The 10,822-nt window shown below is 38.5% G+C and overlaps 2 protein-coding genes across 3 annotated transcripts; both read right to left on the reverse strand.

The window, feature by feature from the left end:
* Window positions 1–249: 249 nt before the first annotated feature.
* On the reverse strand, window positions 250–7,970 carry Mle (dosage compensation regulator mle). Of its 2 annotated transcripts, XM_070301055.1 has the most exons (10): window positions 7,897–7,970; window positions 6,663–6,974; window positions 5,330–5,831; window positions 4,524–4,570; window positions 4,217–4,452; window positions 2,295–3,939; window positions 1,849–2,216; window positions 1,501–1,770; window positions 1,161–1,406; window positions 250–989 (listed from the first exon to the last, which is right to left on the reverse strand). In XM_070301055.1, exons 2-10 carry the CDS (start codon window positions 6,739–6,741, stop codon window positions 627–629), a joined length of 3,756 nt encoding a protein of 1,251 aa, XP_070157156.1. In that variant the 5' UTR covers window positions 6,742–6,974; window positions 7,897–7,970; the 3' UTR covers window positions 250–626. The 2 variants fall into 2 exon arrangements, with proteins under 2 accessions (XP_070157156.1, XP_070157157.1); XM_070301056.1 differs by lacking the exons at window positions 6,663–6,974; window positions 7,897–7,970 and adding an exon at window positions 4,998–5,115 and having other exon boundaries at window positions 5,330–5,419.
* A 380-nt stretch (window positions 7,971–8,350) lies between these two features.
* On the reverse strand, window positions 8,351–10,609 carry LOC138936024 (protein regulator of cytokinesis 1-like). The gene is made up of 2 exons (XM_070301058.1): window positions 10,385–10,609; window positions 8,351–10,317 (listed from the first exon to the last, which is right to left on the reverse strand). The coding sequence occupies exon 2, from the start codon at window positions 10,291–10,293 to the stop codon at window positions 8,356–8,358; it is 1,938 nt and encodes a 645-aa protein (XP_070157159.1). The 5' UTR covers window positions 10,294–10,317; window positions 10,385–10,609; the 3' UTR covers window positions 8,351–8,355.
* Between the last annotated feature and the right edge of the window lie 213 nt (window positions 10,610–10,822).

Here is a 10,822-nt window from a genome sequence, read left to right on the forward strand (position 1 = left end):
ATTTTTTATATCAAAATATGTCAGATTAAAATATACAATAACTCAAAAAGTACTTAATAAAAATATACTTTGTTATAGTGTTTTGGAAAGCTCTCGATGTCAGTTGCAAGAATACTAAATAAAAAATGGGGGTTTCCATTTAAGATTTTAAAGTTGACCTTCACATGACCTTCAAATGATTTTCCAAGGTCAAATTATTGTCACCATCTTATGGTCCCCTTGAAGCCACACAACTTTTGTTTGAAACTTTTTTATGTCAGATTATTGTAAGTGCCTTAAAAATCGTGGCGACCGTTACGAGGACCACCCTGTATATACAGGATGTATTATGTAAGAATCATGATACAAACGAAATATATGGATATGATTCTTCGTGCAAATGTAAAATCGAAAATGCGTAATGAAATCCTTCCATACGAGAAATTTTGAAAATAATTTTCTTGAAGACGAAGTTATATGAAAAAACCTTATTCTACATTTTCGATTAACATTTGTACGAGAAATCATATTTTGTGACTACCACGATTTACATCCTGTATAGTCTGCAAATACATATAACACTGTAGCATAATAGGTAATGATAACGATCAATATACTGTAATAATATCAAAGCCGTAAAATATTAATTAATAGCGGCCACGAAATCCTCCTCCGCCGCCGATGCCACGACCGCTCCAATTTCCTCTGCGACCACGTGGAACGTATCCTCTATTGTTGTAGCCTCCTCTGTTGTATCCTCCATAACCGCTGCTGTTACTCCCGAAACCATCATCACCACTCCTACCATAACCATCGCTGTTCGTAAATAATGATCCGCGATAACCACTGTTTCCGCGCATCATTTTCGAAGGAGGACAGGAGTGATTGGAGTAAAAACCGGTCATATGCTCCCTTGGTGGACGACGCGATTGAAAACTGCCCCCGGTAATCTGTTCCAATTCGTGACGACAAGCGTTCATGCTGCACAATGACTTAATCACGCTCAGCACCTAATGGGACGAGAAGTAATTTACTTTTATCTTGGCACACTATGGTCAAAAAATAATACTAGATATTAGAAATACTAGATGTAAATTTTATAGATATTATTTTTAAAGATATAATATAGAAAAGATGTTATATTATTATTATTATTATTCCCAATTTCGATTTTCATATACCTTCTCTTCGGTAGGGCTCAACTCCAAAATTGTTTCCGGATCTTTAGATGCTCTGACTACGAGACTTTCCAGTGCGGGCCGTAGAGCGACTATGGCCGCTGCATGTTGCGGATTCATGTCCAAATTGATCCAATTGTCTAGTCTAATCACGCCGTCCACATATTCTACTTTCCGGGATCCGAACAGCAACAGATGTATGGGCGATACCATGGTCATTTGCTTGCAAGACACAGCTCTTGTACGAATCTGAAGGGAAAGGAAGATAAAAAGGGGGATTACAAAGGAGATTTCATTCAACGAGGAGACAGACGCACATTGGGAAAATCGAATTTATCCTTACTTTCTCGCCGAATACGAAGAACGGGAACGGAAAGTTTTGCTCAAAGTTGCTGCAGTTCACGGATGTCTTGTGAATCAGCGCAGCTTTCGATTCCGTGGTAAGAACTTTCCGCTTCTCCTTGTGGAAGCACACATTCGGGTAAAGGCCCATGCATAACAGCGCGGTGATAGTATCGAGACGGGGGTCCGAAACAGCTTGATAGTTCAACGGGGTCGGGCACAGAGTCTCCTCGGGAAAGCCGGCGCTTTGCAGCAGCGCTTGTAGTTGATTCTACGTAACAAGAAATATAAACAAAGTCACATCGATACGATAATATAAGAAATATGATGCAACCGCGATTCCACCGACCTTAGCCTCCCATGTTATTCGTAAAGTTGGCATACTCAAGTTCTTCGACTCGCAAAAGGCCTGTTCCGCCCATTCACCGTTGGTTCTCGCCTCTTCCCAAGCTTGAAAAGCGTGAAACATAGCGACGTGGTCGCTGTATCTTGCACCGGCGAACCACTTTTGCTGAGCAGTCAGTCTTCTCATATCCGGACCCATGTTATACACCTCCGGAAAGGTGGTGCTGTTCGCGGCCATCGTCGAGAGCGCGTCACCCACGCGAAACATACAGCCCAGAATCATCATTTTTCCTAGTCGTGGTTCTATCGGTAAACGCGCCAGTATCTTGCCAAGAGGCGTTAATTCGTCGTTCTTGTCCAAGCATTTCATTTCTGTAATTGAGACATTTATAATGAAAGTGATTCTCTAGGGGTTGGGAAAGAGGATGAAAGTGTATAAAAAGCGGATACCTCTTAATACGACTTCCGCTTCGATCACGGCGTCGATAGGAGGCGGCTCGATTGCCTTCGACAGGAATTGGCCAATATTGCCTAATCTCAACAGTTTGATGCTCAATGCCAGTTCGTGCAGAGGCGTCCTGAACATTTCTGGTGTCATGTGCTCGTCCATCTTATTAAATCGGGCTCTCGAGCACAAGTGGAAACAGAAGCCGGGTTTAACGCGACCCGCTCTACCCTTGCGTTGTTCCAGATTCGTTTTACTGGCCCAAACAGTCGCATAATTGGTCATATTATTATGAGACGTGAACAACTTCATTTTGGCCTTGCAAGAGTCTATGACGTAAACGACGTCATTGATTGTAATCGAAGTTTCGGCAATGTTCGTGGATAAGATGATCTTCGTCACGGAAAGTGGTACGGGATCAAAAACCTTGCGCTGATCTTCTCTTGGTAATTGCGAATGTAGCGGGATAATGAGATAGGACGATCCGCCAAAGACGAGATGTTGCTGGAAGTGTTTCATCAATGCGAATATCAAGTTCCAACCAGGTAGAAAAATCAACACAGCACCTGGGATGTTCTGCCCCTTGATATACATAAGTATCGCTTCTATTAGCTCAAAACTTATCTCCTTCTCCGTCAACTGCGCCATAGCGTTCTTCGTTTCGACAGAATAGTCATTACTGATAATCTTATTCAGATTTTCCTCCGGCTCTCCGTCCGCCGTCGGTAAGTCGTCCGAGTCCCTAGATTTACGTTTCCCGGAAGCTGTCGGCGGAACAAAATGTGTCAATTGTATACAATCCTCCAAGAAGTATTGCTGCACGGGATACGCTCTGCCAGGAACTTCCACCACGGGACAATTATTGAAATACTCGCTGAACAGCGTTGTGTCGATCGTAGCTGACATAAGAATGATCCGGAGATCGGGATAGAGATGGATCATGTCCCTGAGAACGACCATGATGAAATCCGAGTTGACATCTCGCTCATGGATCTCGTCGACGATAACGTGCGACACGCCTCTGAGACCGCCCTCGAGTTTCCTCAAGAGTACGCCGACGGTGCAAAACATCACGCTGGCGTAAGGTCTCGGCAAACACGATTCGAATCTTACGGAATATCCGATCGATTGTCCCAGGGTCTCGCATCTCTCGATGGCAACCCGATCGGCCACAGATACGGCCGAGATTCTTCTCGGTTGTGTGACAACTATGCTGCAATAAGCACCCTGGCCGGACGCGATGTAATCATCCAGAATGAATTGACAAACTTGCGTTGTTTTACCGCATCCCGTATTACCGCGTATGATGATGATCGGATTTTCGTTAATGGCATTCATAATCTCGTTTTTCTTGGCGAACACGGGCAGATTGGATCTTTCCTTGATGCTCGCCTGCAAACTGGGATCCTGTTGTAACTTGTCGCGCTGTTCGTTCATCAGATCTTCCGATAATTGATCCAGAGACGTTGAAGCCAACGGCCCCTCGTCAATATTGCATCCGGTCCATGGATTCCAATTTGGCTGAGGTGGTGACCAGCTTACGACACCGGCTGGTTGCGGTACAGAAGATATAAAATCATCCAGAACTTGATTCGTCAGTAAAGACACACCGATAATTGATGTGTTACTTTCTTCTTTTACTATAGGTGGCTGAATTATATGAATAAACATTTCATTTTTTATTATAAATCTAATCTGAAATGCTTTAACACACACACGTGCATATCAATATACACAATGGGTCTGTTCTTTGCAGCTGAACTGGCTGCACTGGTTCAGAGTTTATCTTTTTCTCTCCCCATTGGAAGAAGGATGAGCTCTGAACTGGTGCAGCCAGTTCAGCCATAAAGAACAGACCTAATGTATTTTATATGTGTATGTATGTTATTCTTGCAGTATATGTTAGATAGACAATAATAATTAGTACCTCTTTAACATCGATTGGTTTTATATCCAAATTCATTAGAACATCCTGGATCTGATTTTCCAGTTCTGGTGAAATTTTGACAGGATAGGATTTCATCTGTTCGGCATCTTTATTCTTTTTTAATGTACCACTAAATGGTTCAATAACACCTAAATGATATAGTTGACGAACAATAGACAAAGCACAGCTTTTAGATGCTGTTTGTTTATTTGATCCAGTTTCACGACCAGTTATACCTGAAACATGTTGAAACATTACATAATTTTAATGTAACGAGATAAAAACTAACAAATAATAATTAACATACTTCGTCCAAGTTGTTTTACATAAATTGACATCTCTGCCATAAAACTCCTGCCGAAAAAATAATTCTTATTATAAATATTATAAACTATATGTGTTATGTAACAATAATGTATCATCAATGCATTTAATAATTAAGGGAACAAGTATGAAAAAAACATCAAATAACATACAATTGAATAAAATGAAAATTTTAATAAAATGCTTCAAATAATTCAGCATAACAATCAAAATTCTATAAATAAAAAATACTTGGAATAAATTAAGAAATATAAATTTGCAAATTTTGTTTATTGTAAAACTATATATTTGAAGTTAATATATACTATTAGCGATAATTTTTCATAGAATTCATTATAGCATTTGTAACGTAAAATATTCAATTAATTCATTTCTTGCAAAATAAAAATCTATTTCAAAGTTTATTGTTTATTCCACTTATTCCCTCAATTAATTGCAAAGAATAACAATGACTTACCATTTGAAGATATTACAGACGACCACATTGGAGTACATTGAAAAGTTTCTTTATTTAGTCGCACCAAAACCATTATTAAATCAGTTTAATAAAAGTTTTGGTTTAATGCCATCGTCATCTGTGTACAAGAGAGTCAATAATTACTCTCTTGCACCAGCTTTAGATGTGAGCAAACAATATACTCCAAAATGGCCTTATTAAAGTTCAAATGGTACAACAATCGGCAAGCGATTATTTAGAAAATAGTAAATATATATATCTATGTATAAATTGAACAATCACTGCATCATAATGCCAATCCAATGTGCTAGAAAATGACTCCGTCTCCATACCTCGTATGATCAGGACCGACCGGGGTATACTTGTAATCGGCATTTATTTTGTTAGTTTGCATAAACTGATGGAGCTTGGATTTGGCGTTTTCTATCGTCCAGTTTCCGTGTATTCCGGAGTTTACATCAACGTCCTCAGCATCTTCCACTCTCTTTTGATCGGCCAATCTATCCATGTACGTATAATTATTCTGGCCGTGCTCGTTGTAAGGCCTGTATGCCTGACCGATGTCATTCGGACCCATGCCACCTTGGAACACTGATTTCACCGGCGTCGAGATTTCTGGTTTGAAACCGTGATCCGGCATCATTGTGCCCGGCAGCGTTGCGTTGTCCCTCGGCACGTCGTTCGAATTTACACGGTCCGTACGTACTAAGTAATTGACGTAATCCTTGGCGGCGTTCCCCTGCGCATCCTTCTTATTGGTCGAGTTTCCCGCACCAACATAGTCGAACCCGGGTACTCGCAATTCGCAGAGGAAGCGTTGCCTGTGCTTTGGACCTACGTAAAATACAAAATGTATATCGTATGTACAGTCCCTCAATAAAATTGAGGAAGCAATCTTGTATACGATTGCTGCTGATAATATTTAATTTATATCAAAACGAATAATTATATTTTTTGATAATGTGTGCGTAAGTATATTTTACTATATTTTGACGAGAGAGTTATTGTAAAAAGTATTATCTATACAGGCTGATTCAGAAATACTTGTACAAACTTTGGGACTGAGTTCTCCATACATAAAAAAAAAAAATGTCATATGTATGTCCAGTAATGCCTAATTTATGAGTTATAATTGAAAGATTACATTCAATTCAGTGTATCGTGACTTGATTTAAATCCATTATATTTTTATTTAAGAAGACACTTAAAAGCTCTAGTTTATCCAATTGAAATTGCAAATGAAGAGACGCTTCACCAACGCATCGTAGATGCCTGTGAAACCATTCGCAAGTGTCATGAAATCTTTGAAAGTACGACAGTCCATGTATGCATTGAAGCTGGTAGAGGACATTTTGAGCATTTGTTGTAAATTACGAGTAACAATTAACAATAAACAATTGAAATGAAAATGTATTACATTGATCATGTGTCATTGAAGACATATTTTGTCAGTTTTTGTCATTGAAATCTTTCGTATACAACTCATGAACCAGATATTTCCAGATATATGTTTATACAACATTTTTTTCTTGTTCATATGGAAAACTCGTTTCCAAAGTTTGTACTAGTATTTCTGAATCACCCTGTATAAAGTTATAGTTATAGTCACCTTGTAGTAAAGTATTGTAAAAAAATATTCTTTTGTCCCATTAAATTTTTCCTCACCTGTTTGTCTAACATCAAATTGTGGTTCTTTACCATTTTTCGCACACCACTGATGGAAGAAAGATTTTATGTCTCCCATTTTTTGGCTTCCTATCTCTTTTTCAAGAGTCAATTATGTAACGAGTAATTTGTTGTATAGGATGCAAGAGAATTATAAACAAGCAAATCGCCTTTATATTTCCATTTCGCAGTTAGCGATGTGTTAGACAGTGTTAAATCGTATGGCGTCCTAAATTAAGTCTCGATCCAACCTAATAATTCAGCCTTTCCACAAATCTTGCATCAAACTCTAGAGGGCGCCAGGAATTTTATCTACAATCGATATTCCGTCACAAGAATAAGTATTTCATTAAAAAAAAATTATTTATATAATTACATATTTATATAAATATATTTCTTATCTTTATAATTTATTTATTATTAATTTATATTAAAACGGATAATTATTATTTTTGATAGTACGCGTGTGAAAACATTTTACTACAAAATTTAACGAAAGAGATATCTTTATAATAAAGTTATAATATTACGTCAGTCGTCTTACGTTAGTCATCTTGTATAAAAAAAAAATATCATAAGAAAATATTTTGTTTGTCCTATTCCATTTTTCTATTTTAGCTCAATCTTTGTAATTACTTTTACTTAATTTTTTTTACAAATAGATTACAATAGATATACTTCTTTCTTTTATTTCTAAACTAACAACTATTTATTGTATCTTAATTGTCATTATCTTAATGCGATAAATAATATCGGTTAATAGCTGATTTCTCATTAGAATCTTCTCATACAAATCTTTTGTAATCCAATAGAAAATTTTTTTTCTTTTTGGTGAAATTATATTTTTAAGTATAATATTATATTTGATATGTTCAAAGATAAAAATTAAAGCGCAGTTTTATATATTCCCCAAAAATACTTAAAATATTATACATACGTAAAGAGAGCTTGCAACTTTTTTTTTTTTTTTTTTTCATATGGAGCGTGTACAAAAATTATCCTATTTAAATCTTAAAACTTTTATAGAGAAAACGTTTGTACGCTGACTTATTTGACATATGCAATAATACTAAACTTTTAATCTACGCTTCACTACTAGCTGCATATAAAGATTGCATTAAGCTATACTCCTGTTCAGCGGAAGAAAAGTATCATGAGAAAGTAAAGTGCTTTCTTTTTAAATCCAGCAGCATAACAAAAAAATTATAATTAAGTTAAGTTATTGATTGCATACGGTAGGTTACATCAAAAACAATTCTTGCGTTTGTTCCAATATCACCAAGCAGCGGTGTATATCAAATCTCGCACGTTTGTACTGTCACCACATACGATAGAAAACCTATCGAAAGCAAAAATTCTTGAAACATTCGTGTAAAGGCCGTATTACACTACGGGTTGCGGGCGGGATTACTTCTTCTGCTTGATTGGCATTGGTTAGATAAATACCCCACCACTCCCGCCAGAGGCGGGATTACGGTTGACAGTTGCGAATTGACCAATCAGCCGGCAAGCTGCTTCGCTACGATTGGTCAATTTGCAACTATCAACCGTAACCCAACCCGCAATCGAACCCGCAACGCGTAGTGTAATACGGCCTTGGACTGTTAAATTAATGCTTGCAAAATTGTTCTCGCAGATAAGAACATTAATTTCACCGTTATATATTATTAAACATTTCTCATCTTGTTCTTGCTTAAAAGATGAAGGGCAAATTACTCGGTGCCGTCGCTAACTTGGGTGTATTATTGATTCTAGGACTGTGCGGTGCTTTGCGGGCGGAACCACGTGCGACCGGCGTCGTGGCCGCGGAGAGATTCTTCCTCAACGGTTTCATGGGCGTTCGTATTATCGGTGTCTTGTTAAAATTGGCTTTATTGGAATTTCTCAATATCTGCTCCGGCAGCATCGAACTATGCAATTCCTCCCTGTCCGTCATGTGGCCCTGGAATTGATTATACGTAGTATCTATGATGCTGTTGACGGGCGACAACGATTCCTTTCTGTTCTGCCCGCCTTTGGAGGATCGGTGCGCCTTTTGAACAACGATTTTCGGCATTCCCCTGCTTCTTCTGATCTTTGACCCGCTGACAGTAGGTTTATTTTTGTCGCCGTTTTTATTTCTGCGCTTTATCGACGTGTTAGGGGACGGACTGAACAATTTGCGTTTCGACAGCGGGGTAGGACCCCGGTGAACGCTAAGATGGGATATACCCGGCGTCTTTTTCGAACTGTTCAAGGGCGACTTCTTGATAGATTTGTCCTTCGCCTCCTTCCTCGCCTTCTTCATCGTCTCCTTCTCATGATTGATATTCTCCCAAGTTTCCGCTAAAACACTTTCCAACGACATGCCGTAAATAGTGAACATTTGGTTACGCTTGCTTTCATATTCGTTTACTAATCGCTGTAATTCCGCCTCTATTTTAGGTAATTTCTTTTGTATGACCTTGCGCTCTTTCTCCTCCATCAACAATTGACCGCCGCGATTGTGATAGCGATCCGGATTATTTGCACGCTGAAGCAATTCCTTTATCTTCATTATAAGGTTCTCGCGTTGCTCCAAAAGCTCAAATATCGTTCGATTATCGTTATAAAATCTGCGCAGTCTTTCCACTTCTAACTCGTGTAATGTCAACAGATCCTCCGTAAATGTATTAGAATGAAATGGTGCAAACATGTTCCTTTCTGCTTCGCAATATTTGCATAAATCCCACAAGTTCATCAATTCTAATCTTATCTGCGTGACATATTTGAATATGTTCTCCTTCCTGCTCTCCTTACAACGTTTGATCTCCGCACTGAGCGCGTTTATAGTGCCAGAGCTATAATCGGAATATTTGTCAAGGAACAATTGACAAACATCAGCAGGCTCATCGAGATATTTCCATAGCGCTAACAAATCTTCCTTCATTTTCTCGACACGACATTTCGTCTCTTCTACTTGTGTTTTCAATTCATCCCTAAACTCCCTCAATTTTGCCATATTATTCGCACTGAGCATGAACTCTTCGGGATTCTCGCAGATTAATTGTTGAAATGGCGAAGATGGGGATATCTCCAAATCGTCCATCATTTTAATTATAGAACGACGTATATCTGTAAAAACATTCTCCAAACGTATCTTCTCATTCTCTTGTTTTTGCAGATATAACTTAAAACTCTCGAGTTCCTGCTCGGTAGGCAGAACATCTGTGGTGATATTTAATTTCTTGATACCGAGCTTTTGGCAAATATCATATTCTTTCGTCAACAATTCTGTCAGAATCATCAAACGTTCCTTCTTCATATGTTCCAGGTTTTGCATCTCATTTCGAAGCATCTGTTCCACTTTACTCAAAGGGATCTGATCGTAGCTTTTGGACTCCATGTCGAGATGCAGCTCCGTGTACAGTACTGTTGTCCGCTTCAATAGGTCCTTTATACTCTCCAGCAATAGCTGCTTCTTTGTCTGCGACTCGGCCACCATCTCGTTTAACAGATCCTTTATGTGATTGTGCGCCTGCTCATAATACATCTCCCGTGTTTCTCTGGTACAACCTATGTCTTCCCAAGTCTTTTGCAGTTCGTCAAGCGCTTGCTCAAGCTCGACGACCATTTTTTGCACGACTGGCCTCCACTCGTGTTGATCGTCCATCGTATTCCGATGTTATTATCCTCTCTGTGGAAAGGAATAACATTGTAAATTGAAAAGACCAACGCACAGCTATCGTAAATCGGATGCGTACCTTAATTCTTGCAAAGTATTAACTTCTTATTGCTACGAGGAAAATCCGTATACATTACTGTTGTCACAAAACAACACCAGTAAACACATGCCGTTAGTTTTTTGAATTTAAACCGTCAGTGGGCTGCCTCGATAGTGGCGTCGTTGTCGCCGAGACGATAGAACCCGAATAGACCATCGATGATGAAAAATATAGATCGCAACCACCGACGAGTAGAGTCCACCGGAAATAAGTTGGCGCTGGAAGTTCATATTTTTGAATAATTAACAGCTCAAACATTTGCTCCTTAATTGCTCCGTCAGAATCCACAATTGCTCCCCTTTTAAAATTAATAGTTTTTGAAATATTTACAAAAAACGTAAAATTTATTATTTTCACTCAAAAACATATTTCCAATAGTTTTTTGAAACTATATCCAGTATGAAACGATTCCTCTTT

Source organism: Polyergus mexicanus, unplaced genomic scaffold, assembly GCF_030449975.1.
Source record: "Polyergus mexicanus isolate NDT 795.1 unplaced genomic scaffold, iyPolMexi1.0 SCAF_9, whole genome shotgun sequence".
NCBI lineage: Eukaryota > Metazoa > Arthropoda > Insecta > Hymenoptera > Formicidae > Polyergus > Polyergus mexicanus.